Source organism: Eulemur rufifrons, chromosome 7, assembly GCF_041146395.1.
Source record: "Eulemur rufifrons isolate Redbay chromosome 7, OSU_ERuf_1, whole genome shotgun sequence".
Lineage (NCBI taxonomy): Eukaryota > Metazoa > Chordata > Mammalia > Primates > Lemuridae > Eulemur > Eulemur rufifrons.
In genome coordinates this window covers 285,312,908-285,340,839 of record NC_090989.1, presented here as the reverse complement: position 1 = coordinate 285,340,839, position 27,932 = coordinate 285,312,908, and the positions used below count along the sequence as shown (strand labels likewise).

The window sequence follows — 27,932 nt, the reverse complement described above, 5'->3', positions numbered from 1 at the left end:
ACTCAGCACCCAGAGCAGCCGGGCTGGGTGGCCGCCCTGGGTCGGCAGGACCTGGGCTCAGGACAATCCTCCCAGCCCCTGCCAGCCACCAGCCCTGGGGTCCTGGATGCTGAGGGGCTCGGGCCCCGCCTGGGTGGAGCTTTTGGGCCTTGCGGTTGCACCCAATGGCCCAGAGGTGGGGAGCGTGTCCTCACCACGCTCCCACCAGCCAGGCGGGTGGTCAGACTCAGCATCTGTGTGTCCACCCCATCCTAGTGAACAGTCCAGGTGGGAGGGCTGAGCCCAGGACGGAGTCCACCTGCTGGAGCGGGGCTGGGTGGCAGGAGCCACCCTGACAGCAGTGCCCTGCCCCGTGGGGTCACACACCGGCCACACCGGCGCCTGGAGCTGGGCTTGGCGGTGGGATGCGGACAGGCAGGCTCAGTGCTCCCTGGCGCCAGCCTGGGACCAGGCCCCTGGGGAGTTCCCGGAAGGACAGTGTGATGTGGCACCTGCCAGACGGGATGGCTCAGGGTGACCCCAAACCGCGAACCCGCTGCCACAGGGGCTCTTCAGTGCAGAGGGCGCAGGAGGAAACCACATGCGTCCAGCTGAGACTCAGGGACGGCTCCGCGCAGGCTGCCACCCCTCGCACACCGACACGCAGCAGGCACAGACCCCTGCCCTGGGGGGGTGGCGCAGTGAGCGAGCACCCGGATAAACCCACCTCGCTCCACGGAGCAGGTGCCACGAAGCCCGGGAAAGCGGGAGAGCCTTTCAGGGGGTCAGAGGGGCCCTCAGGAGACCCTTGCAAGGCTGCGGGCAGGGAGGCGCCCACCACGCAGGGCAGAGGGAGATCTCGCCAGGCCTGAGGCACCGTTTGAGGGCCCCAGGCAGGACCCCTGAGGCTGGCCCCAGGACCCCTGGCTGGGGGAGACATTAATGCAATGCCCTGCGGCAGGCCCATGGCAGCTCAAAAGGTCCTTGTGCACATGGCCAAGGAGCAAAGGGGTGGGGACAGCCCTGAGGGGATGCAGCCAGGGATGGGGAGAAGGCCCAGCCCCAGGGACTCTCTCCGGTCTAGGACCTGCCCGGCCCACTTGCAGCTGCCCCCCCCCCACCTGGAGGCAGGTCTGGACCAGGAGGCGGGGAGGGGGCAGAAGGGAGGGAGGGAGCTGCGCACCGTGGGGGTGGCAGGTGGCAGGTGGCCAGGTGAGCAGCCGCCCCACCTGGAAGACAATAAAGCCAGGGCCCAGCAAAGGAGATCCTCCCTCCCCAACCCCAGCCAGGTCACCAGGGCTCAGGGCAGGGCCCCCCCCCCACAGGCACAAACACCCCTGGGACCACCTGCCTCCTCCCCTTGTAAGACAGTGGGGGAGGGGAGATGAACCCCTGAACCCCACAGCCAGATCCCTGCTCCTCTGTGGGCAGCAAGCCTGGGGCTGGCTCCAGCGGCTGGGGGTCCTGAGGGTGTCCCTGGGACGGTGGGACACCCTGTCCCCAACATCCCAGCCCCCTTCTCTGGCTCCTCCCTGTCTCCCCACCAGCCCCACTGCCAAGCAAGAGTCCAGGAAACTTCGGTTGGAACTGACTTTATTATTTTGTAAATGTGAATTTTACAAAGCGCTTTACAATTAACATCACATCCTTCTGTTTGTAGGAGTTCCACTTCGTGAAACAGCTCCGAGTGCCCTTGAAGCCCTCGGTTTCCCTGGTCACTCGCGGATGTTTCTGGTGAGTTATTGGTACAATGTCAGCCATGGCTAAAAGTAACAGTCTCGACTCTACGAGGAACAGCCGGAGGGAGTGAGGTGCAGAACACAACAGAGGCTTCCGCCCTAAAAGAAACAAAAAGCTGCGACTTCTGTGGCCGAGCTCTAGCGGTGGCGCCGTGAGACCTTCCTTGACGGCACAGGAACAATTTACTTTATTTTAACAGTCGTGAGTTACAGTACTACTTTACCCCTAAGCAGACTCCCCGAAACAACCGTCGCCTTTTTGAAAGTCTCTTTTCTCCAAACATTCCGTCCAAAGGATGAATGTTCTATTTGCGCCCACTGCCGTCCAAGTGTTCAAGTCAAAAATATTTATACATTTTATACTTAGTTTTTTTTTTTTGTCTGCTAAAAATAGTATTGCAAGTTTTGGCTTCTTTTGACATAAAAATCACAATCATGTGCAAAATGCTAACAATGGAAGCGACTGATCAGAATGCAAGCAGGTTGTCCAAGCCAAATGCTTTAGATTCTGCATAATTTTCCTTTTTATCCCCAAAGAAACAAAACAAACAAACAAACAAACAAACACAAACAACCTTTGCCATTTTAGAAACATCTTGTATCAAGCCCTAAATGCTCCGGTGTGCGGGGGGGGGGCGGGGGGTGCGTGTGTGTCCCTCACTCTCTCATACAGTCACACGTGCTCTCGCGAGCACACATACATGCACGCACACATACACACATGCACACACGTGCATGTGAACACACACACACACACGCACACACGTGCACGTGCGCACACACACACACACACACACACACACGCGCGGAGCCGGCCGGCTGACACAATGACAATTCATGCAGCAGCAACATTCTGAAACAGTAGCTAAAGCTGAGGACAGCTGTGAACTCTCCGTTCTGAGTTCAGGGTCTGCTGCCGGCAGAGGCAAACGGGTTTTCTCCGCGTTTTTAGGCGGTTAACGGGCCACAGGCCTCTTCCACTTGCAGCAAAGACGTTTCCACAAAAATAACTCATCTGAGGGGACCCAAGCAGTAAATGACTGGGGGAGGGGTCGGCGCTGGGCCTGTGCTCAAAGTCCCAGCTATTGAATGAGGACAGGTCGGGGCCAGGCACGCCAGCGTCCCCTCGTCCCCTCGGCGTGGACAGGCCACCCCTCAGTGTCCACCTTCCTTTGCCTTCCTCCCAGCTCTAAACACAAACACCAAAGAACGCGTTTTCATGGAGGAGAAACGAAACCAGACAGCCAGTTTGACCTTCGCGGAGCCCCCACCGCAGTCCCCAGCCCCCCGGCACCCGGGCGGGGTCCTGCTGGCCTGTCACTCACAGCTCCGTCCACATTCAGGGGCAAAGTAAGACACCCAAATCAATGCAGAGTTAAGCAACGACAGAGGACGCGGGCAAGCAGACACAGCGCAGGACACAGACAGAATTCAAGTACCGAGGCGCCGGCCAGGCGGGGCCGCCGGCTCACAGTATCTGTCCCACCTCCCGGTGCTTCTCCTGGACCTCTGCCCTCCGCACGGCTGCTCCACGGCCGGCCCCGGGAGGGGAGCCGAGGGCAGGGCAGGAGAGGGTGGGGTGGAGGCTGGACCCCAGGCCGGCCACCCGCCACCCCAGCAAGCTCCAACGTGGCCCAGTCCCTTCTGTCCTCCCCGAAAAGGCGCGGCTATAACTTAGCTCTATAATAGACTCTATATAGTATACGCGTATTGCTAATAGTCAGGCTTAGGGATAGACGTGCATCGCACGAATACTGAGTGGCTCTCTCGCCTACGGGGTCGGAGGAGTCAGGGTCACGCTCGCAGGACGGGACAGCCCCGGACTCTGGAATTAGTCATCTTGTAAACAAAGAAGGGTGGGGCCGGTTGTCTTGATTGGTTTTCCTTGGGAAAAATGATCAAAGGATGCTAAGGCACTCTGGAAGGCCCCTCCGAGCCCAGGCCCATGCCGCCGCCGCCCCGCGGTGCACCCAGGATGCGGAGGGAGCACCCCGGCAGGTACAATCGTCATCTGCAAACGCTCGCTCTGACCCACAGCCACCACCGCGGGACACATTAGTGCAAAACGCTCGGCCTGGCCCGCCCGGGGCGCAGGGAGAGCTCAGAACCCATTCACATTAAATTATTATCATTTAAGTCTCACCTATAGCTCCTCCCTTCCTTACCCAGAACAACAGAACAGACGGCGATTATAAAGTTAAGGAGCAGAGGTCACGGGACATTGTGCTAGCCTGAGTGGCGGTCGGTGTCCTCTGTGCAGCCACTGCCACCCGCAGCGGCCGGCCGCACCCCTCCCCGTCCTTCGTCCTTCGCAGCCGCAGCCGAGGGGGAGACAGCCCTTCCGCCAGGCCTGCCTCCCACAGGTCCCCAGGTGCCAAATTAAAGTGCAAACTAGGGCGGGGCAGCGATGAAGGAAAGCGCCAGGGGACAAAAGGGTGCAGCTCCACCTCCCCACGTTCCTCCACACCCATGGCCGCCTCCCGGCCGAGGAGGGCTTGGTCCTGGTCCCCAGTGGTCCCACGGATCTCCAGCCCCACCTGGGCCCACAACAGGGGAGGAAGAGGCCACCCTGGGCCAGGTGGGTCTCTGTGGCCACCTTCACCCCAGGAACACAGGCCTTGGGTCTCCCTGGACGTGGGCCCCGAGGGGCAGGTAGGGGCCGAGGTTGCCTCCACAGTGCCCGCCCGTGGTCCCCCACCCCTTTCTGGAAGGCACCGCATCTTTCTGAAGGGCAGGCACATGCGTGGCCTGGCTGGAGGAGGCCCAGGAGGCTGGGTGCAGAGCAGGAAGGAGGCCCCCACGGGAGGGTCCCCAAGGCCTCGCCACACAGGGAGGGCAGTGTCAGCACACGTGGTCCCCACACCCGGGGCACAAGCACACGGTCCCCCCCCCCCAACTGCGGGGCCTCAGCCTCAGGGGCCGCGCTGGGGCCGGTGCACTGCGCTGGGGCCGGTGCACTGCGCTGAGCCGGCCCGCCCAGCCTGTGCCCTGTCGGCGCACTGAGTGCCGGGCGGACCGTGGGCAGAGGGGAGCAGCAGACCCTTCACGACCTGGGATAAGGGGGGTCCTCTGGCCACACCTGGGGACCTGCCTATGTCACTAAAGGCAGGCAGCCCGGACAAGGGCAAAGGCACCTGGGCAAGGGGCCACACCCGCACTTCACACCACCTGTGACCCTCCCCACTCAGGAACCAATAATCACACTCGTGGCGCACTCCAGCCTCCAGCAGGCCAGCCCTCCTCCCTGGGCCCTCCCCCATCCCCTGCACCCCTGGTCCCCTTCCAGCGTCCACACCGCAAATCACACCAGCTTGGCCTATGCCTGCCCACGTGCAGGCTGGGCACCCTCAGAGGAGCCCACACCCCCAGGCGTGGCGGCCCCCTGCCCTGCAGAGTCCCTCCCCCCAGGCTGGCCCCTGAGCTCGGCCACCACACCTCCTGGTTGCACTTCCCTGGGACCCCTCTGCCCGCACAGAGGGGTGAGTGGACCCTGGCCCGGGCTGGGGCCGTGGGCATGCACCTGCCCACCGGAGATGACCTGCCCCAAGCCATGGTGGGCTGGGCACAGCGACACCCATCCCTCCCAAATTTTTTGCTCTGTTGGGTCTGACAGTTTCCAAACAATATATGAAACAGATCTAAGTTACAACAACAAAAGACAGACAAGCATAATCCCAAAGTGGCAGAGGAGGCAGCGGGTGGTGTGGCCACACTGGCGTGCATGTCCGTGGCGGGGCCGGTGGACCAAGGGGCCACAGAGCCAAGAGGGTCCAGCATGGCAAGGACGGTGCGTGGGGAGCTGGACAAGCACCCTGTGTCCACCCCAGAGTGACCAGCCACGGCCACCGCCGTGCACTTACCGCGGTTCCCTGCACGCACGCCACCTGCACACTCCAGCGCACACACGCCCCACGCAGGTGGAGGACCCGGTGGGCTTGGCCCCCCATCTCAGGAAGAAGGAAAATAAGGAGTTTGGCCCCTGGGGCCGCAGCCCTGCCCACTGCCCAGAGGGGGCCCGCGGGGAAGGAGCAGAGTGTCCCGGACGCACACCCCAGCCCCAGGCCACCGCCGGCCCCTGCTCTGGGCCTCCAGGGTGGCGAGGGGGGCAGGGTGGGCACCTGGGGCCTGGCAGCCTCTTGGCCCCTCCCCGAGGAGGGGGGAGCTACAGCTTGGAGACTAACCTTGCGGATATCAAAAGGGAACCCTGGGGCTCTGCAGCTAGGTCCCCAGAGGCCTAAGTGTTTACAGTATAATGAATGCATTTGTTTCCTTCATCAATTTTAAATACAAGCAGAATAAAAATCACATTTTTCTCAGGCAACAGTAGCAGTTCAGTAGGTAAGTGGCTTGATCACATTGGTTTGTATTAGTAACGCATGCAAGCAGCTCTAGTACTCGGTCCCTGGCGCAGCGGCCGGCTCCTCCTACAGAGTCCCCGCGTAGGCACCCTCTGGCCTTCTGGCCGTGGCGGCCGGCGTCTGGGGCCTGCTGGAGCTGGCGCTGCCCTGCTCGAAGGGCTGTGGGGGGCTCTGGCCGTCGGCGGGCAGCGGCTCAGGGGCGGCCACCTCCTGGATGACCGAGCCAGCCCCGTCCACCTCCTCGCCGGCCTCGAAGGCAGGGTTGGCGGCACTCAAGTCGACATTCACAGCGTCAGTTCTCAGCGCCACAATGGTGGCCGTGTCGCTCCGCCGCTCGGCGTAGATGCGCTGCTCGAACACCTGGGCTGCGGCAGGCGGGAACTCGGGGTCGAGGGGCACGCCGGCGGCCGAGGCGCCCATGACCGTGCGGTACATCTCCACGCCCTCAGGCAGCATGGACTTGATCTTGGGCAGCCAGCGCTTGCGGACCCGGCGGGCGTTGGTGCACATGTCCGCGGCGATCACGTTCATCTCGCTCTCCTTGAAGCTGGGGGCGAAGTTCTGACAGTACACTGCAGGGACAGGCAGCGGGGAGCAGGGTGTGAGGGGGGCCGCCTGCCCTGCTCAGCCCACCCCTCCCACGGGGCCACGGAACCACGATGCCCTGGACAGCCTCAGGGCCGAGGCCTGCGTGCTGGAGTGGCCACTCCTGGGGCCAGGCCACTGGACACCCAGGCCAGCAGGCCCCCCGCGGTCCTTTGGGACATCTCTGGCCTGGTTGGGGCCAGCAGCCCTGGCCTCCCCACCTCCTCCTGCAAATTGGGACTGATCGGAGGGTCCTCGCACAGGAGTGGGCTAGGACTGAGCCTGTGGAGACCCTGCCCTGTCCCCGTCCCCAGCCTGGAGGAAGTGAGTGACAGCTGCCACCCTCATCAACTAAAGGCACTCTCCTCCCTTCTCCACAGGAGCCAGACCAAGGCTGGGCCTGAGTCTCCAAATGGCACCAAAGCAGAGGCAGGTCCCTGGGGGCAGCGCCAGCCTCACTCCCTCCCGCACCCGGCGCTCACTGGCTACAAAGGCACCACTTTGCTTTAAAACAGAATGAGCCTCGCGAGGGTTTTTTAAGCAAGAACATAAGAGCCGACAGCCCTAGGAGGCCGTGGTCCTGGCCGGCCCAGAGTGCGGGCGGCAGGTGGCCTCTCCCAGCACGGGGGCGCGGGGCGGGCGTCTCCCCACCACGGGCTGGGCCCCGCCCGCGTGCCCAGGAGCCGGAGGCAGAAGCCGGCCGAACAGATGGCACAGCCTCAAAATAACTGCGAAATGTAAATAAGGGGTTTTGTTCAAAAAGGAAAATTAGATCTATTTCACATATTAAAATAGTTTCGCAGCTGAATTCATCACACTTGGAAACCTACCAAGAACGTTAACACCTCGAGACCTGGCTCCCAGAGCTCCCAGAGCTGCTCTCTTTGCCGCCTCTCCCCGCCCCCTATCCCGCGGCTGCCCCCGGGCACCCTGCATGGCCAGAGCTCCCCTGGGGCCCGTCCTGCCTTCCTCGCCAGCACCCAACCCCCAGCCCCCGCCCTGTCCTGGAGACCCCCCTGCTGCCCCGGAGACCCCAGGCCCTCACGTTTCACAGCGTTCAGGACACGGCTGTCCAGCGGCTTGCGGCTCGGGTCGCTGGTGGACGATCGGATGCCAGTGCCGCAGCTGTTGGCGAGCGTGTTCCTGCGGAGAGATGGGACAGGGGCGGGTGAGACGGTCGGGGGACAGCTTCCCTGCCCGCGGCCTGCGCGTCCGCCCGCTGGGAGGGCACCTCGCCGGTGTGTGTCCCAGGGGTCGTGGGCCCGGGGTAGAAAGCAAGTGCAGCCACCCTCCCAGGGATGAAGGAAAAGCCCCCAGGCTCGGAAGGTAACTTGGGGGAGAGGGTTGGGAAGATGACAGGGTCAGTCTTGGGCCATGTCCTCAAGGACCCCGGTCATCTGAGCAGGCTGCTCCGCCCTGGGGACGGGTTCTGCTGACCCTTCCTGCAACCGAGTAACTGCCGCTCTTCACCTCGGGGTGCACAGGCCCTTGGGGGGCCACCAGGGGAGCTGCCTCTGAGACCCAAGTCCTCGTCTACGCCCTTCCCAAGAGCCTCCCCACGTCCCGGGCGCTGGGGGGGGTCAGGAGCGCGCGAGGGCCTTGAGCGCTGCAGCTCGCAGCCAGAGGAGACCGGAACCTTCTACTGTCCACTCCCCCACTCACCTGTCGAAGAAGGTGGCCAGGAGCCTGCGCAGGAGCACCTTGTGCTTCACGCCCGCGCAGAGGTGGCAGTTCATCAGCTGGCCGCGCGTGATGTACACTCCGGAGCCTGCGGGCGCCAAACACCAGAAGGTGAGGCCTTGAGTTCGCCATGGAAACCCAGGGCTCACGACCTTCCCGGGGGAGGGACAGGTGTGCTAGGGCCACAGCAGGTCGGGGGAGGGGGAGGCGGGGCCCGGGGCCTCTGGGGCCTGTTTTTGAGAGAAGCCATCTCCTCTCCTGCCTGCTGGTCACCAGGACGTGCCAAGGCCAAGGCCACAGCCCGGCAGCCCCCCCCAGCCACAAACAAAGCCACAGTGGCCCCCCGCCCCCAAGGAGTCCCAACCTCCCAGCTGTCCTTGCTGCGCTGAGGCCCTGTGGGCAGGACGTGGCTGCCCCGGCCTCGGCCACCTTCCTGGGAACACACTTCCAGGGGCCGTCCCTGGCGCGGCCTGGGAAACACTCTGGCCTTGCCGCTCCGTCCCTGTCCCAATCCAAAGAGCCTGGGGCCGGGCTGGGGTCCGGCTGTGGCCTCAGTGGGCCCAGCACTGACCTCCGTGGGTGCTTTGCAGGGAACCAGCGAGGGCGGTGTGGCCGGGGCCACGCCCTGCTGCTCCCCTGGGGACACACCTGAGTACCCTGCCCGGGCAGCATCAGACCCTGTGAGGAACAAAGGGGACGTTGCTGCCTGGAAAGAGAGCTTTGGAAAGAGCCGGAAGGCTGCCTGACTTCGTAAAGGAAGGCACAGTGTGCCTGCCGCGTGAAGGGCAGGCAGGAAACCGGCCCGGCGCTCGGGGGCTCTGGGAACTCTGTCTTCTCTGGCTCCTCCTCTATCCTCGGATTTCTCACAGAGCACGCCCGGAACCTTCCATCGGGAACAGAGGCACGGCCGTGCTTTTTCCGGAGGGCTGGCCCAAGGGAAGATATGAGGACCCTGTTCTTGTCAGGGGACCCTCGGTGTGGCAGCCCCAGAGCCGACAGAGGTTGTTGGGTCCCCACAGAGGTTGTTGCCCCGGCCCCAGGGGCCTGCTCTGGGGATGCCAGTCTCCATGACCCTGAGGACCCCGTCCCTGACGGAGGCGTGAGCCCACATGCCCCTCCGGTCAGGGCCGGTCTCTGGGCCCTCCGCAGATGCTGCCCCGTCAGGCTCGGGTCTGGGGCTCTCCTGGGAGCTCGTGCTCTGAGCACCTCTCAGCCCCACGGCCCCCACCCAAACAGGCTGCTGCGGCTGGGGCTGGGACACCCCAGGGCTCTCCTGCCGGGGCCGCAGCTACACGGTGACCCGGCCCCAGGAGCCCACCTGGCCTGACGAGCCACCGCAGCCCCACCCCACTGGCCCGGTGGAAGGTGCCCTCCTGTGGGACAGGAGGCCCCACAGGCCAAGGGCAGCCCCAGGTGGGGCTCCCAGGGGAGGGGACAGCACCCAGGGCGCAGGTTCCGCTGGGAGAGTGGAGCCCGAGGCACTGCCCAGGGCCTGGCCGGCTGGGGTGCGGGGCAGGAGCGGGGAGGGCGGCTCAGGAGGACGCTGGGTGCTGGGGCCAAGGACGGGCCAAGGACGGGCTAGAGGGGCCTGCCCAGCTGGGGTTGGGACTTCTCGGCAAACCGAGGGGAAGAATGACCAGAAAACGGCTCGAGAGTCAGCAAGGAGGGTGACCACACTGTTAAGTTTCATCTTTCTGTTGAACGCCCTTCAAGACCCACAGGGAGGTGCAGCCCCAACCCCGGGAAGATAAAGCTTTGGGCGGGCACAGGCCCGGCGGGCCCGGGTATCTGCGCAGAACCGCGTTTCTGCGGCTGCCATTCGGAACCCGGCTGTGACCCCCATGTGGCAACTGGACGCTTGCGGGTGGCTGGTAAACTGTACGCTATGTGGCTTCATCTGTGACCTAAATTAAAACACACCATGGTGCAGCCCCTGCCGACGAGGAGCCACCAGCCCAGGGGACTCAATTAAAATGCTAAATTAATTCAATTGAATAACTCCTCTTAATGACACATTCTTCTAAAAGGAAATTAGAGGAAATTTAAGATGTTCTATCCTTTTTTTTTGACTAATTGGTGATGAGTACATTGTTCATAGCTCTGAAAAAAAGTAAAGGAGCGAGGACATTTGCATACAATGGGCGGGGGGACTTGGCCTCACCTGCTACCAGCTCCAGCTTCTCACCAGGGTCCCCCTCGGAGTAGAGCTTGGGGTGGCAGCGGTATCCGATCTGGCTGATGAGGCTGGCGGGCAGCGCCACCAGGTCGCGGCGGATGAGGACGCAGGAGCGGCTCTCCAGCGGCACCGGCTCTGGCTTCTCTTGCACTGTGGGCCCAGAGGTGACTCGGTGAGGGCGGCCGCGGGCACGCTGAGCTCAGCCAGACCCGCCCCACCCACCCCTGTGCCCACTCGGGGCCTCCTGGCCTGGCCCTGCCCTGGCAGGGAAGCCCCGGTGTGGGGTGAGCCCCGGCTGAGCCAGGGCGGCGGCCATCCAAGCTGGCCTGGACTCGGGCTGGGGGTGGCAGGGAAGAGAGGGCACGTGCAGGGCACAGGGTGGGGACGGCCTGGTGGGGGCATCGAGGCTGGAGGTGGGGCTGGGCGCAGAGGCCCCCACGCTGTCAGCAGACTTTGGGCAGAGGGGAGGCTGGGAGCTAGAGAGGGTCCCAGGTACCGTCGCCCCGGCTCTCTCCCTGAAGCAGCGCCATGCCAGAGACAGCCGGGTATGACCAGCTGTGTCAGGGGAGGGGACGCGGGGGCCCTGGCACGTCCAAGGACACAGCCCCTCGGACCTCGACAGGCTGGCAGGAGGAGCAGCTCCCCAAACGTTTGTCAACAACAGGCGGGAGTGTGTCGCTGGGGCAGCCCTCCTGCCACCCGGGAACAGTCCCAACAAGCCACTGCTGGGGAAGGATAACAATCGGGGTCCCGAACCTGCAGCTGCGCCGGCGTGTGCCTGCAGCTCTGCTCCCAGACAGGCCCCCTCGGCCGTCCCCGCGCTGCGCGGCCAGCTGGCGCTGCTGCTGTGACTCCGAGAGTTCCACAGGCCACCTGCCAGCCCCGCCCTCGGTCCCCTCCCCCAGCCAGGTCCTCCAGCAGGACCCCCTGCAGTCGGACTCAGGGGTCCACTCTAGGGCTCGGTGGGCGGCCCAGAGCCCAGACCCCTCGTGCCATGACCGTCTGCCGGATACTCGGCTGGCACTGGGCGCCGTGAGGAGACATGGCCCTGCCCCCAGGCCCCGTCCAGCACCGCGTGGGCTTCCCATGTCCCGCTGCCCCTCCTGCTCCGAGTCCCAAGAAGCCTCACAGGCCGTGACTTCGCTCGGGGGCTGCACGAGGACAGTGGGGCTCCAGGGTGAAGCCCAGCTCCCCGGAGCAGACCCCCGGCTCCCACGTGCCACGTGGCCACCAGCCTAACGCTTACCATGAGCCTGGCAGGCTGCCCATGTGGCTGTCTCCCTGGTCCCTGTGTCCCCACTACACGAGGTAAGGGCCTGGGAGGGGCTCCTCTCCCGGTCAGCTGTCCTAAGACGTCACGCCTGCTCTGGGGGAGGCCCCGCACTACCCACTGAGCGCTGTCCCGCCCCCGCCCGGCCCGAGGAAGCTCTGCAGGCTGGAACGGGTCCTCCGGCCACTCGTCGGCCACCCAGATTGGGGCTTGTTCCCCGAGGGCGGCGCCAGTTCTTTTCACAGCCCCAGTGGGGTTGGGAGCCCCTGGGCGGAGGGGTGGCCCGTAGGATGTCCTGGTGCCAGGACACCCATCCACAAGGCTCAGGGTGGGTGGCTCAGACCAGACCCTGCCCTGTAGCTGCCCCAAAACAGTCGGAGGCAGGTGCATCTGTCACCCCTGTCCCGCTGGGCCAGCACCCCTGTCCCGCTGTGTCGCGGCCCCACCTCAGGGAGTCACAGGAAAACTTCTCAGCGGGGGCAGCTGCCTGGGGCATCGGGGTGTCGGGGGGCTCAGGACAGAGGGTGGCAGGAAAGGGTCGGGGCAGGAATTCACCCAAGTTGTCTTCACTCCCGTGAGGAAGCCCCAGAGGGTGCACGTCCGTCCGGGCTACCGCGGCGGCCTCACGTGTTAAAAACCACGGTGAGAGCCACACGGGAGGAGGCAGGGTAGGTTCCAGGCCTGAGGACTGGGTGGGGCGGGGGAGCTGGGACCCCCTGCAGCTCTGGCCCCCACCGTGTATCTGGAAGCAGGACAGAGTGGCCCTGCCCCCGCCCTGCCCCCCCCCCCCCCAGCGTCCCAGGTGAATAGATACCTCGCGGAGGCGCAGCAGCCAGGACAGAGGCCGCACAGGCGCACCCCGGGCATTTCCGAGAACCTTTAGAGCCCAGAGTTCCCGGGCGCAGGGAACACAGCAAAAACAATCCGGGTGATATTTTAAAACATAATTACGGGCCCCACCCCCAGCACAGCCCGCTGTGATTACACATGCAAATGAGCAGCCAGGCGAGCGTGGCATTTACATAAAGAGAGCCACCAACAGGAATGATCCTCCCCAGCACCGTCTTGAGATGTTTTTCTCAACAGCAGAAGTTGTTTGCGCTGCGCCCCTCCCCAGCCCCAGCCTGGCTCCCCGGGAGCCAGAGACTGTCAGCACCAGAACAGCCAAAAAAACGTCTTCTATTTCTGCCCTGCGTGTGCTGGATCTGCCGTGCGCTGAATGTGCCGCGCTAAAAATACCCGGCCGAGTTGTAGCTCATCCGCAAAGGTGCTCCGAATTCTCCACGCGCCGCCCCTTCCCGGCCCGGTCCCCAGGCAGGAGCGGAGCTGCAGGGGCCCAGTGACAGCCGGGCTCTGGAGAACTCGGCAGAGATGGGTTCACAGCCGCGGCGGGACGGCCCAGCCCTGGAGGGCCGCGGACAGGCCTCCGGGACCACAGACGCGATCCCAAGGGTGGCGGGGGCCCCTCTGGGCCGTGAGCTGGGAACAGGATCCTGCCCAGGACCCAGTTCCCTCCCAGGCCTCGGTGTCAGGAGCCGTCACCCGGGGACCGGCCGCCTCTGCCGCCACCTGCCCTGTGGACGGACCTGGACTCCAGGATCCTGCGTTCCACATCTCGGCACGTGACGTTGGGCGAAAAGTTCGAGAAACAGCAATTAGCTGTTGTGTGGAGCTGCAAGTAACTGCTCTCAGTGCAGAGGGGTGAGTCCCTGTCACCACGGAAAGTTCCGGAACAGCAGCTGGTCCAGGCACATGGGGCCACCCACGGCGGACAAGCAGGCAGCTCCCTCGGTCACACCGGCCGAAGCACACAAGGCGTCCCGGTCAGGGGACCCGACCCGGATCCGGAAGGAGCCCCTGAGCCCAGCGGGCGGGGGCCCATAGGAGCCAGACCCCCAGGCAGAGCCCACAGATGCCACACGCGGGGCCCTCAGGTCCAGAGAGACATGGGGGGACAGCGGGTGCCAGGGCTGGGGCGTCAGCATTTCATGGGACAGAGTGTCAGGCCAGGAAGACGGAAAGTTCCGGAGATGGATGGGGGTGACGGCTGCACAGCACTGCACGTGCCCAACGCCACTGACTGTGGGCTTAGAAACGATCTGAGCGGCCTGTTTCACGCTATGCGTATTCACCACAATAAAGTTTTTAGAAAGAAGAAAGAATGAGGGTTTGGAGGAGGTCACGCAGGTCTGGAGGGGAACCGGGTCCGCAGGCCTCGGCCCGACACTTCCCCACCTCCCTGGTCACTGCCCGGCCGTGAAGGCCGCTCCAGACCCTCCCCCAGCGAACACGCCCAGACCCTGCACCACGGGACACTGCCCTGGCGGGAAGTCCCAGGCGCGGAGCGTGTCCCTGGGGACTCACCCAGGGCGGCATCAGCGCAGGCAGCCCCAGCTGGGGCCCCCACAAGGGATCCCTGCCGCACAGCCGCGCCTGCAGGGGCCGGGAGGCCTGGTGAGTCCCCGCAGCCCTGGGGCGGGGCGGCTCCACGAAAGTACCTGCGTCTGCTAAAATGCAGAGTAAGTAAGCGAACCTCTAGTCCCCAGGTGTGTGGGAATGCACAACTTCAGTCCCAGCTGACGGGAGAATGCTGACTCAACGCTGGTTTCAACTTCCTGTAGAGCTACAGTAACCGTGACCTCGGGGTACAGGCACCCGGGGACACGCAGCTCCACGGCGCAGCACAGCAGGCCGCCAGGAGCCCAAGGAGCCCGTGCACCGGGTCCGACAGTGGGTGCACACGGGCCGGCCACCCGCCCGCAGGGGCCAGAACCAAGCCACCGCGATCCCACTCACGCTTGCACAAAAATGGGCCACGGACCTACATGCAAAACACAAAAGCCAAACAACTTCTAGGAGAAAACAGCAGAAAACCCTTGCGATGCTGGGTTAACCTAGAAGCTGGGACGTGACCCCAGAAGCACAGTCCCTGACAGGAACAAGTGACGCCAGGATTCACCGCAATGGAACACGGCGGCCTGTGAGAGGACGAAAGCCGGTCGGGCCGAGGAAGTATCCGCGAGCCACATCTCTGATTGAGGACCGGGGTCTGACGGATGCAAAGAACCCTCCCAGCCGCTGTGGAAACCGGACGATCCCGCTTTGCCGTGCGGGCAAAGATTCGAGCAGACCCTTCGCCGCGGCCGCAGGTGGAAAAGCAGCACGAGAAAGGATGCTCAGCGCAGCGCAGCGCAGCCGAGAGCCGCGGCGAAGCACCAGCTCACTTCGCGGCTAAATGGACAAGCACGGGCAACGCCAAGTGCTGGCAGGACGCGGAACACGGCGCGTCCCCGTGTGCCGGTAAGGAGGCGAAACGGCACCGCCACTCCGCAAACAGCTCGGCGGTTTCCTGTCAAGGTAAACATCCGTGCAGCACGTGACCCAGCCACTACACTTGCAGGTACTTACCCGGGAGAAACGAGAAATGAGCAGTTATCTCCAAAGAGAACCCTGTGTCACAGCGGCCACCAACCTTTTTGGTACCAGGGACGGGTTTCATGGAAGACGGTTTTTCCACAGACCGGGCTGGGGGATGGTTTGGGGCTGATTCAAGCGCATCGCGTTTTCGCGGTCAGACCTCCCTGCTAAGGACAGCCTGTGGCTGACAGCTGTGCCCGCAGCCGCTCCCCAGCGCTCGCAGGGCAGCCTCGGCCCCGCCTCACGTGTCAGGCGTCGGATTCTCACGAGGACAGTCTGCGGCGGGGTCCACGCTCCTGCGAGGATCGAGCTCCGCGGGGAAGCGAGACGGGGCAGCCCACATTGAGACGGAGCTGCGCTCTGGTTCCCAACAGGCCACAGACCCAGTCCCGGTCCCGGACCCGCAGCTGCACGGGAATGTTCACGTTCACAAACGCCCCAGACCGGAGACAGCCCAAGCGCCCGCCGCAGGAGAGGCGGGTAAACCCCGTGAACATCCACACAGCGGTGACTGTTCAGCGACAAAAGGAACAAACTATTGACACACAACTTGGATGAGTCTCACGTTCTTCCTGCCACACAGATGACGCTAGTCTCCAAGGCGACGCACCGGCCTACGATGCCGTCCAACATCCTCCAAAGGACAAAAGCAGAGGGACAGGGACAGACCCGGGGCTGCCAGGGTTGGGGTGTGGACGGCGACTGGAGCAATTTGGGGATGAAGCTGTCTGTGTCATGGAAGGTTGGGTCACACAACACCTGTGCCCAGGTGGCCGCCCGGCCCTTCCCCGGCTGCTCTGCTTGGCTCCAGCACAGACGCACGGCTTGTGGCCCGTCTGGCAGGCGCCTCTTGCCCCCCTCTGCAGCTGCCCCCCTGGCGCAACCTGGACGGGGCCACACCCGAGAAGGACCCCACAGAGCACAGGGATGACCAGGGGGAGGGAGCCTGGAGATGTGGGGTGTTGACATCACGGGGGAGGTGGCAGATGGGGACCCAGACAGGCGGGGGGCACTCCCAGGACGGGGACCCTGTGGGAGGCACAAGGGGAGCCCCACATGCACCCGGGAGCCGGAGGAGCAGAGTCCCCTGCCCTCCTCACAGGGCCACATCCCGCCACCTATAACACGGCCCGTGCACGTCACCGCCTCCTACCAGGCCAGGGCCACGCCTGCGCTCCCGACAGCCAGAGCCCGGGGTGGCAGCAGGGCCCCTGCGTGTGGACGTGGCATCTGGTGTGGGCAACGCCACTGCGGAAACCTGTCCTCGCTGGCGCCACTGTCCCCGAGCTCAGCCTCAGGTGGGGCCACGCGCCCAGCTCTCTGCCCGCTGGCTGGAGAGCCTGTTCCGGCCCGGTGCTCCTGGCTGTGCAGGGGACCGCCTGCTGGGCGGTGTCCCCGGGACGTGGCCCCGTCACCAGCAGCACTGGGCGGGGCAGTGCCTCTGCCACCCATGTGGGCCCTGCCTTGTTCCAGAAAGACCCAAAGTGACTTCAACACACTGTACTCAGTGGAAGCAAAGAGCCACTGATGACGACACATCACTCCTTCATGCACCAAAGGACAAAATGCCACCAGTTTAGCCAAGACACACCATAGTTTGTGGCGCTAAAACCTGGGCAAATAACACATCTTGGATCCGCTGAAGGGCTGTGTGTGGGACACGCAGTGAAGGCCTGGCCACGCAGCCAGGGGGACACAGAGCAGGGTGGGCACAGAAATTCCCAGTCAGGACTGAGGGAGGGTCTGTGCCCACCTCCCGCCCTCTGGGCTCCCGGAGCGGGGACAGAGGGGCACATGGGCACAGCTGCTGGGGGGCACCGGGGCCAGCCAGAGGTCAGCCCTTGATGGCACCCCAGGGGGCTGGCACCCAGCGCCCGCAGCCCACCCAGTCCTGCGGCCGGCCAGGCCACCGGGACCCGCTGACGGCCCCGTGCTGCTCCGCCTGCCCTCCCGGCTCGGCTCTCAGAACGCCGGGGACTCCCTGGGCTTCTCCCCTCCACCTGGACCCGGCCAGGCACCACGCCAGGTGGCACTAGTCGGCAGCGGCAGCGGCAGGGCTCTGTGTGTCTGAGAACGATGACCGGGACACTTCAGAACAAACCGAGAGCAAGGTGCGGGACTGCACCGCCACCACACACACGCACATGTGTGCACACCGGTCAGACACAGACGAAGCACCCCAGACACGGTGCCAGCTGTGTGTGCCTCACGGTCACATGGCTTTTCACTCCGTGACCAAAAGTCTTTAGGGCAGTGAGCGCACACTCGCCAAGCAAAAGTAAGTACGTTCCACTTGCAAACGCTCCAGAGACTCACCCCGCGGCCGCGAGGGGGTAGCCAGTATCAGACCAACCCCTCCATCAAAGACCACTATAAAAGCTGGGTTTTCGTTTAAACGCCGAGGTAGCCAGGACGTGAGCGGCCAAGACCCTGAGGCGAGGGAGCCCCAGGCGCGGGGTTGAGCGGCCAGAGGCGGCCGGGCCTGGAGCTGGGAGATGGAGGGGCCGAGACCCGGACAGTCTTGGGTGCAGCCTCACAGCTCTCCCAGGGTACGGCTGCCTGCTAAGCAGCCACGTATGTGGGCTGAGACTCAGAAAAAACAACTGCCAGGAAACTAACAACGGTGCAGTCTAGAATTTGGTGTCTCACATATTGGGGAGACAAAATTAGATGTCAGGGCCTGCCAAGAGGAGGAGTTCGGGGAACACCAGGCTTTCAGCTGAGACCCAGGAACGGCCACGGCTTCAGGTGGGCAGACCAAACACAGCCGGCCTGGACCGAGGCCGTGCCCGGCACCCCTGGGCAGAGTCGGCTTCCTCGGGTTGAAGGTCTTCAACCAACAGTCCCCAGACCTTGCCTGGAGTAGCGCTGCTTAGAGCTTCTAAAATGTTTTCAAACAATGTCCAGCAATCAATAGGAAAGTGCCAGGAATACCAGAAAACCAGCACCAAATGACAAAAACCAATTTACAAAGAGATGTTAGATCAGACAGTTAACAGATATCAACTTTAAAATACCTATTCTTCCAGCCTGAGAAACATAGCGAGACCCCATCTCTACAAAAAATTTAAAAAGCAGCCTGGCGTGGAGGTGCCTGTGGTCCCAGCTACTTGGGAGGCTGAGACGGGAGGATCGCTGGAGCCCAGGAGTTGGAGGCTGCAGGGAGCTACGATGACGCCACCACACTCCAGTCTGGGCAACCCAGTGAGACCCTGTCTCTAAAGAAGTGCATAAGTAAGTAAATAAATTAAATAACTACTCTTATTATGTGCAAGAAACCTAGGTAAGTACATAGAGAATTTCACCAGAAAACTAAAATCAATAAAAAGGCTCAAATCCTAGAAATTACTAAAATGCAATAAGGGAATTGTAGGCAAAAAGATGATGTAGAGAGACATTAAAGAACGCAGGTGAGATCTGTGAGCTGGAAAATAATCCAACACAAAATATCCAGACTGCAGCAGCACAGAGAAGCGGCAGAAAAGACACACGGAGCAGACAGGATTGGGGACAGCCAGACACACGTGCCACCATGCCACCGGGGCCCCAGCGGGGAGGAGCCGAGGGCGGAGACTTGAGGGCTGGGATTTCCCCAGACTGGCCGAGGACTCGGGTTGTGGGGACGGACGGGGCTCAGGGACGAGGCGCGTGAGACGCGGGAGAGACAGACGTGCGGATAAACACCCGACCGTCTGAAACAGCCGCGCGTAGGTGGCGCTTGACGTGTCCCCAGAGCTAAGACACAGCAGCACCACAGGCAGGCCCGGCACCCTCCTGTCAGGGCAGGCAGTGACAAAAGCTCCCATTTCAGGAAAATCCTAAGTCAAGAAGAATGTTGACATCTCCGGGCCCTAGAAGAGCAGCATGACAATGTGTCATGAGCGCGTACGGGGGACCAGGACAGGACCCGGGTCAACCCGAAGGACGGAGAGGAGCAGCACGAGCCCAGGGGGACAGGTGCGGAGTGACCAGCAAGACGGTGGCTTTAGCCCGAAGTCGGGGACCACGTGAAGTGAAAGTAGACAAAATGCCCCAGCTACAAACTGATGTTTGTTAAGACTGGATAAAAACAACGGAACCCAAGAGACAACCTTAAACAAGAGGACACAGACAGGCTGAAAGCGGAAGATGGGAACAGATGTAGCAGGTGGGCAGCGGCCAAGGCCGCCGGGCAGCTCTGCTGACACCGGACCACAGACAGGCGCAGGCAGCGTCCCGCACGGAAGAAGAATTGCTCGTGACGGCAACGGCATCGCGAACGGGAAGACGAAAACCTGGAGTTGATCCGCAGCCCCCGTGAGGAGGAGGGTGAACAGAGCAATGGACGTTCCTACGTGGAGACTCGAACACGGAGTCTCCGGAGCCAACGCCAGGAGACAGAACACGGGTCCGCCTTCCCCGCGGGCGCAGCCCGTCAGGCTGCGCGACCCGGTGCTTTCCACGCACCTGGAACACGCGGCGGCGTGAGGCGAGTCCCAGCAAGCTCGTCTCGGGCCGAGAACTGCTCTGGGTCCATTCCTTGACCGCGGGGAAGTTGGTTCGGAAATCGTAACCCAAAAGGGGACCAGAAATCCTCAAATGTTTGGAAATTAGGCAACACACCGCTACGCGTTTATCTGCACGGCGAGGAAACGCGACATGTCACAATGGGCAACGCTGATCAGGAGACGCGTGGCCCGAGCGCTTCGTTCTAAAAGGCCAAGGAATCAATGATCTACAGCTCAATCTCAAAACCGGGAAGACGGCACATTCAACTCAAAAAATGTGGAAATAAACTGAAATAGAAACATACACAAATACACATGAGAAAAAAATCCAGAAATGGGTTCTCTGAAAAGACCAGCTAACGTGCCGGGGGCTGGGCGGCAGACCTGAACGAAGGAGAAAAGACATACAGACCCCACCACGGTCGCTGCCCCGTGCGGCCCCCGCACAGCAGGGCTGGCAAACGTCCGCCGTGGAAAGGGCCGCACGGCACACGTTCCAGGCCGTCTGACCACCCGTGGCTGCCGTCACGCGTCACGCTTGCCGGCTGTGGAGACAGACCTGCCGTGGGCACCGCCTGCCCCTCCGCTGCAGACGGGAAGCTCGTAAGAGGATGTGGGGACATGTCACGCCAATAAATCTGAACATTAGACCAAGCCGACAAATTTACAGAAAAACACAACTCACCAAAACTGACACAAGAAGAACTAGAAAATCTCAACTCCTACAGCTCTTACAGAAAATGGATCTAAATAAACATCTCCCTGCAAAGAACTCCAGACCCAAATGCCTTTGCCCGTGAATTGTTTCAAACATTTAAGATCCAGCAAAGTGTTCCAGACCATTTTTTAAAGATCTTTTGGCTGGGCGCGGTGGCTCACGCCTGTAATCCTAGCACTCTGGGAGGCCGAGGTGGGCGGATCGTTTGAGCTCAGGAGTTCGAGACCAGCCTGAGCAAGAGCGAGACCCCACCTCTACTAAAAATAGAAAGAAATTATATGGACAGCTAAAAATATATATAGAAAAAATTAGCCGGGCATGGTGGTGCATGCCTGTAGTCCCAGCTACTCGGGAGGCTGAGACAGGAGGATCGCTTGAGCTCAGGAGTTTGAGGTTGCTGTGAGCTAGGCTGACGCCACGGCACTCACTCTAGCCTGGGCAACAGAGTGAGACTCTGTCTCAAAAAAAAAAGAAGTAAAAATTAAAATAAATAAATAAATAAATAAAAAATAAAGATCTTTTTTTGAAGAAGGCTATAATTCTCGATCCACTGTGTGAGGCCAGATGACCTCAATATCAAAACACGAGACCTTCAGGGGGAAGCAGACACAATCTCTCTCGTGAACAGGGCAGCGAAAATCCTAACGAAAATTCCAGCAGCTAAGAGAAGCGCGAGCTCACCCTACACAGCCGGCGTCACTCGCTGAGCTGGCCTACCCCACGCGGCCTTGGTCCCTGCCCCGAGGCCCTGGCTCTGAACCCCACCCCCTCTGCTTCTGGGGTCTGGGGCGCGGTACTGACACCCCCGTCACATGTGCTGTCCCTGCGGGGCGGCCGGGGGACAGGTCTCCCACGGAGGCGTGTTCTGCCCTCTGCGGCACCTCCGGTCCCCAGGCCGGGCCCTGCCAGGCTCCACTGCACACCTGGCCCTCACTTGCCCTTCCCGCCCACCCCTTCCGGGAGATTAACCCCCAGGACGTCTCACCGCAGGAAGGCCATTCCAGAGGAGGGACAAAGATATCAGAAGGCGAATTCAGAGGAATGGAGGACACAACTCACAACCAGGAGGAGTGCGCTCCACCGATGCACGGTCGCCCAGGTGCGCCACGGTAGAAAGCGCGGTCAGCGCGGCCCTGCACGTCACCAGAGCAGACGGACACCACACGGCCGCTCCAGACGTTTAGAGAAAAAGCTTTCGTTAAAAGTCAACACTTATTTATGCGGAAAAAAATCCTCTGAACCTAGGAAATGAAAGAAATTTCCTTAGTCTGATAAAGCGTATCACAGTCAGGCCTCCAGTAAACAGCCCACTTAGGATGAAACACCGGAAGCGTTTCCTGAGCTTGGAAACGGGCCAGGGGCGTGTGAAGAGTTCTGGCTGCTTCCACGAGGCAACAAAGAAAATAAAAAGGTTAAGATTAGAAATGAAGAAATGAAATTGTCATTGTGACCAGACGACATGATGAGGTACATAAAAAATCCCAAAGACTCTGCAGGTAAGTGGCTAAATAGTTTAGCAAGGGGAACGGAATTTTAAAATAATCCCATTTGTTTCTCTATATGAGCAACAATGAAAACAAGAAAGGTGAATACTATGTAACTTAAACAAAAAGATGAGTTTCTAGGAACAAATCTAAAAAAAGCTGTGGGGAGGACGGCGAAGTGTCCCCAAGATGGACTGCAAACGGTGTGGGCAAACTCGAGCTCGCCGTGCCCATGCGCCAGGCGCTCGTGCACGGGGTCAACGCGATCCCAGCCGAATTCCGGCAGGTGGCATCGTGTGGCATTTAACAGCCTAGTTCTGAAAGGCAGATAAAAATGAGACAATAGCCCAGGTGTGGCGTCCTAAGGAAGCCAGACCTGAAAGGTTTACACTGTGCAGAGAAGAAAATGCACATTGGCGCAGGGACGGCGGAGAGGCCCGTGGAACAGAAGAGAGTCCAGACGTGAAGTCACATGTTTTACTGACACTGACACACAGAAGAGGTTCCCGCGGCGCAGGGGGCAAAGACGGTCTCCAGTAAGAGCTGGCGGGAGAGTCAGCCGGGAAGTGACGTGGGGAGAAAGTGACTCCCAAGCCCTAGAAAACCACATCCCAAAGCCCGTCCCAGACGCACTACGGCTCCAAAGCCTTTCGTAAATCACATACTCGGAATCCTGACGGCAGAGACGTGCACACCAGGAAGAGAGGAAGCTAGGAAGAACCTTTGGGGTAACTGGTTTTGGAGATATTTGTAGATATTCATATAAATTCACCATTTCTATTTTTATTTATTTTTTTAAAATTTATTTTCTTTTTTAGAGACAGGGGCTCACTCCGTCACCCAGGCTGGAGTGCAGTGATCACAGCTCACTGCAGCCTCAGACTCCTGGGCTCAAGTGATCCTCCCACCTCGGCCTCCCCACATGCTGGGGTTACAGGCGTGGGCCACTGTGCCTGGCCAACGAGTTTTAAATATAAACACTCCTAGCTCTGACGGCTACAAGACAGTAAAAACAAAGACACCCCAGTAGCAATGAACAATCCCAGCACCAGGACTGTGGCTTCTAAATCCCACTCCCCACAAAGACAACTGGTTCCAGGGTGGGGGCTAGAAAGCAGGAGATGAGCCTGGAATATGTCGCTAAACAAGACGGTAAGAAATTGTTGTTGTTGTTTTTTTTTTTTTTTAGAAAAAGCAAAAACAAAAAACTCTACAGTGACAGTAAACAAATAATAGCAATAAATGAAGGAATAAACTAAGCCAGTGGGGACATGCGGAGAGCCGTCCTACAGAAGACGGCTGCCCGATCAGCAGAGCTGCAGGGTCGGACACAACCTTACGTGTAACGATCCGGGAGTGAACGGTTCAGGCGAGAATCACCGACAGACACGAAACTACAGGGTGAGAAGTCGGTGATGCAGGAGCCGTTCACACGGCCTCTTGTCACCAGGGGAGAACAGCGGCTTTATCCGGCAGAGCCCACCTCAGCCGGATCATCGAAGGCACCTCAGCGACCCTGAGCCCGCAGGATGCCGACTCCGGACGGGAAGCGCCGGGAAGGACACGATGCTGCCTCTGCGTGATCGCAGCCAACGCACACGCGGCCCCCGCCTGCCGTGATGGAGCCTGACAAACCCACAGGGCCCCTACGCGACTCAACCGTGCGCTTCGCAAGGTCCGTGCCGTGACAGATACAGGCCGAGAAGCTCTGCGGAACACGAGACCAAGGAGAATAAGCACGACACAGAGCCTGTGGCTCCGGGCTGCACACGGTGTCGGGAAACAGCCCTGCTACACAACAGTGTCGGGACGACAGGGACGCGTGGACGCAGACTGCAGACCACACCACGATGCTGCACGGAGACGTGATTTCTCGAATTCCAAACTCTGTGCTGTGACCATGTAAGAGAATGTCCTCGTCTGTAAGAAAAGCTCAGTATTCTGGTGTAAAGGGGCATAATGTCCGCAACTCACTCTCAAACGGTTTAGGAAAAAATCCGCACGTGTACAGAGAACAAGAATGAAAAAGCCAACGTGGCAAATTTCCGCCAATCGGTGACTCTGCGTGAAGGGTGTACGGGGGCTCTTTGTGCCCATCTCACTTTTCTGCAAGTTCGGAATGATTTCAACATAAAGTGAGTTTTTGCATCTTTTATGAACACAGAGGGGAACATCATAATGATCTCAAGGTGAGAAAAAACTTCTTTACATAGGATACAAAAAATGCTATTAATGAAACAATAAACTTCACTACCTCAAAACTGTATTAAAAAAATGAAAAGTGGCACCGCAGGAAAAGGCATTTACCGCACGTCTGACAACGCCAATTCGCAGCACAGTGTGCGAAGTGTCCAGAAAAGGACAGAAAACTCACTGTAGGGTGAGGCGGGACCACAGGCACTTCACGAAGGAGGACGCCCACACGGCTCACGTAGGGCGCACGACAGTGTCACACGTGACGGAGACTCAAGTCAATGCCACTGAGACTCAAGACAGCGAACTGCCCAACGGTGGAAGAGTCACAGTGTCTCATGTCTATCAAAAAGTTAATAGCCACGTGAAGGAGCATAAAAAGGGGGTCCAGCGGAGAAAGTCAGTAGAAACAAACCAAGAAATGACCCAATGCCAGCAGCTCTACACCGGGTGCTACACATATGGTGAGTGTGTTACGCACAGAATAGGAACTCGCGGAGGGCAGACGTGGAGATACAAAAAACAAAGGAACTGCAGAGAAGAAAACGCGTGAACGTGAAGAAATCACCATAGAAATTATTCAATCTGAAGCCCAGAGAGGAATCAGGCAGCTGAGCAATGAGTAATCAGAGCCTCCGCAAAACGACACATAGTTTAATTGGGGTTCTGGGAGCGGGGCACAAAAACATTTGAAGAAGTAATGGTAAAAAAAATCCCAAATTTGTTTTTCAAAAAAAAGTATAAATGCACATGTCCAGAAAGCTCAGCAAACCCTAAGCAGAATAAACACAAGGAAAACAAAAGCATGTGATAATCCAGTTGCCGAAAACTAGACACAAGAGCCCCCAAGAAGACACAACAGACATGGAGAAACACAGACGAGAAAGGCTGTGGTTTCCCAGGCAACCCAGAAGACGAGCGTGCGGCATCTTTAAAGTACTGAAAGCAAAAAGCAGCTGCCAACCTAGAATTCCATACCCAGCAAAAATGCCCTTCAAAAATGAAGGTGATGAAAAATTATTCAAGGAAAACTGATGGTTTCTATCATAAATAAAAGTATACCTCAACAAGGCAGTTTTTGGTGGGGTTTTTTTTGGTGGTTGTTGGTTTTTGTTTTTTGGAGACACGGTCTCACTTTGTTGTCCAGGCTAGAGTGCAGTGGTGTCATCATAGCTCACTGCAACCTCCAACTCCTGGGCTACTTGATCCTCCTGCCTCAGCCTCCCGAGTAGCTGCGATCACAGGCATGAGCCACCACGCTTGGCTTATTTTTCTATTTTTAGTAGAGACAGGGTCTTGCTCTTGCTCAGGCTGGTCTTGAACTTCTGGCCTCAAGTGATCCTCCCTCCTTGACCTACCAGGGTGTTAGGATTACAGGCGTGAGCCACCATATCCAGCCTAATTTTTCCATTTTCTTGTAGAGGCGGGATCTCACTATGTTGTCCAGGCTGGTCTCGAACTCCTGGCCACAAGTGATCCTCCCAACTCAGCTTCCCAAAGTGTTAGGGTTACAGGTGTGAGCCACTGCCCTTGGCCTGTACACCAGATGTTTTTTAAAGGTGATACAAAGACATTTTTATAATTTTTCAGAACTCACCACTAGTGTAACGCCAGGACTATAGGAAATGTTAAAGGAAATTCTCAGGCAGAAGGAAACTGACCCCAGATAGAAACTCCAATCTATACAAAGTATGAAGAGCTGGGTAAGGTCAGTATGTGGGTCAACACGTATTTTGATTTTTTCATTTTAAACAAAAATTGAGTTGGACATCCACATGAAAAACCTTGACCCACACACCCCACCTGGGTATAGTTTGAGTTTTTCCCACCAAAATTCATGCTGAAATTTGATCCCCAACGTGGAGGTTGGGTCACGGGGTGGATTTCTAATTCCTGGCTTGGTGCCCTTGTCCCTCTCTGGGAAGGAGAACGGACTGATTCTCTAGGGAATGTGTCCTCGTCAGTGGGTTGTTACCAAGCCAGGATGCCCCGAGTTTGCCTCCCTGCAAGTGTCCGCTTTCCCGTTCATCGCCGCCGCCACGCGGACACGGCCCCAAGGTGCTCACGGGCGGCTGAGCAGAGGCCGCACCAGCCCCCGGGAACTCCCAGCCCGCACAACCGTGAGCTAAATGAACCTCTCTTCTTCGTATGTTACCCAGCCTCACATACTCTGCTCTAGCCACAAAACGGACTGAGACACACCTTCTACAAAAATTAACTCGAAATGGGCCATGGACCTAAATATTAAACCCAAAGCCATAAATAAGCAGATACACAGATGGCAGATAAATACACGAAAGATGTTCAACATCATTAGATCCTAGAAAAGTATGAATTAAAATCACAATGAAATAACACTTCAGACCTACTGGAATGGCCACGAGAAAAAAACCCCGGGAACTGACGAGAACACGGACACTGCTGGCCGCGACACGGAATGACAGAACGGTTGACACTCCGGAAGAGGCTTGCGCGGTTTCCGTAAAGCAGACACGCTCACCGCATGACCTGTGACCCTACTCCTGGGTTAACTTACCCAGTAGAAACGAAAACTTACGTGCACGCAAAACATGTGTGCAAATGTTTATATTACAGCGCTCGATGTATGACTACTAAAAACCTAACGCCCTTTAGCCGGCGCGTGAGCTCGCAAACCGTGGCGCGGCCGCACGGAGGAATGCCGCGTGCTCAGCGATGAGAAAGAATGAGACGCTGCCACGCACAGCAGCACGCACGGGCCGCAGACGCGTTCTGAGCCCACCGGCAGGCACCGCGCACCGTCCGCCCACGCGACAGAAGCAGACAAGCGTCCCCAGGCACCGGGCAGGGACGAGAAGTGACTGCACAGGGCAGGACGGGTTCCGGGTGGTGAACAGTTCCGCATCTTGACGGTGGAGCCGGTCACACGCCTGCTCGCGTTTGTGTGAGCTGAGAAAACCACGCTGAGTACCTGTCGCTGCAGGGAAACGTTAAGTGACGAAACCTGGAAAAAAGAAAACTGACCGTTCACGGTGAAGTAATAACGCATTACAAGGCCGACAGCGTGTGGAGACGTAAAACACACGGGAGGAACGCGAAAACACGCCGTTCCAAGAGCCCTACGTCGCACACGCGGGCGCTGGCCGGTTGAGGAAGTCACGAGCCGCAGGGCGACCGCCGGGCGACGGTGCGAGGGAGGAATGACTCGCTGGTGAGTTCACAGCGGGACTGAGAGGCAGCGCTAGAAAGCACTCGATACGGTCCCGCACAGTCAGGAAGAGAAAGAGAAAATAAACGGCAACATGGGAGACCTAAACCTAAAACCACTGACAATCACGTCAAATGTAAACGGTCTAAAGACTCCACATCAAAGGCGATTGTCAGACCAGGTAAAAATGCAAATCCCAACCACGCGCCCCGTCGCTAAGAAACGCACCTGACCACGCAGGTGGGTTAAGAGAGAGAGGATGGAAAGGGCCCAGACACGCAAACGCTAAATACAAAAGAGCCGGCGGTGGCGTCAGCATCAAAGTGGCTTCCGCCAGGGACCGAAGCCACGAGAGACAAAGCCACCACAACTGGAACAAGATGAAAGGGAAAGTCTGAGTAGTTCTATGTGTAAAGTCAACTGTAATTGGTAAGAACACTAGCAATTACAGTAAATCGGTAATTAAAAACCTTCCCATAATTAACAACAGCAACATACTCCAGGCCCAAGTGGCTTCATTGGTAAAATAATTCTATCAAACACTTTAGGAAACACCATCAAACTCACACAAACTCTTTCGGAAAGCCACAAAAGGAGCGCGAGGCGCTATCCCGATGCCAAAACCAGACGGCGGCACTGCAGGAAAAGTACGGCCCGAG

The 27,932-nt window shown here is 59.5% G+C and overlaps 1 protein-coding gene across 1 annotated transcript in view; it reads right to left on the bottom strand.

Annotated features, from left to right (window-relative positions):
* Positions 1-4,666: 4,666 nt before the first annotated feature.
* The window catches only part of NACC2 (NACC family member 2), a 65,932-nt gene continuing 42,666 nt past the window's right edge, over positions 4,667-27,932 (bottom strand). The window contains exons 3-6 of the mRNA XM_069477104.1: positions 10,503-10,667; positions 8,324-8,429; positions 7,707-7,804; positions 4,667-6,648 (exon numbers count right to left, since the gene is read on the bottom strand). Coding sequence (XP_069333205.1) covers positions 6,143-6,648; positions 7,707-7,804; positions 8,324-8,429; positions 10,503-10,667 — 875 coding nt within the window. The 3' untranslated portion in view covers positions 4,667-6,142. The remainder of the gene's footprint in view (positions 6,649-7,706; positions 7,805-8,323; positions 8,430-10,502; positions 10,668-27,932) is intronic.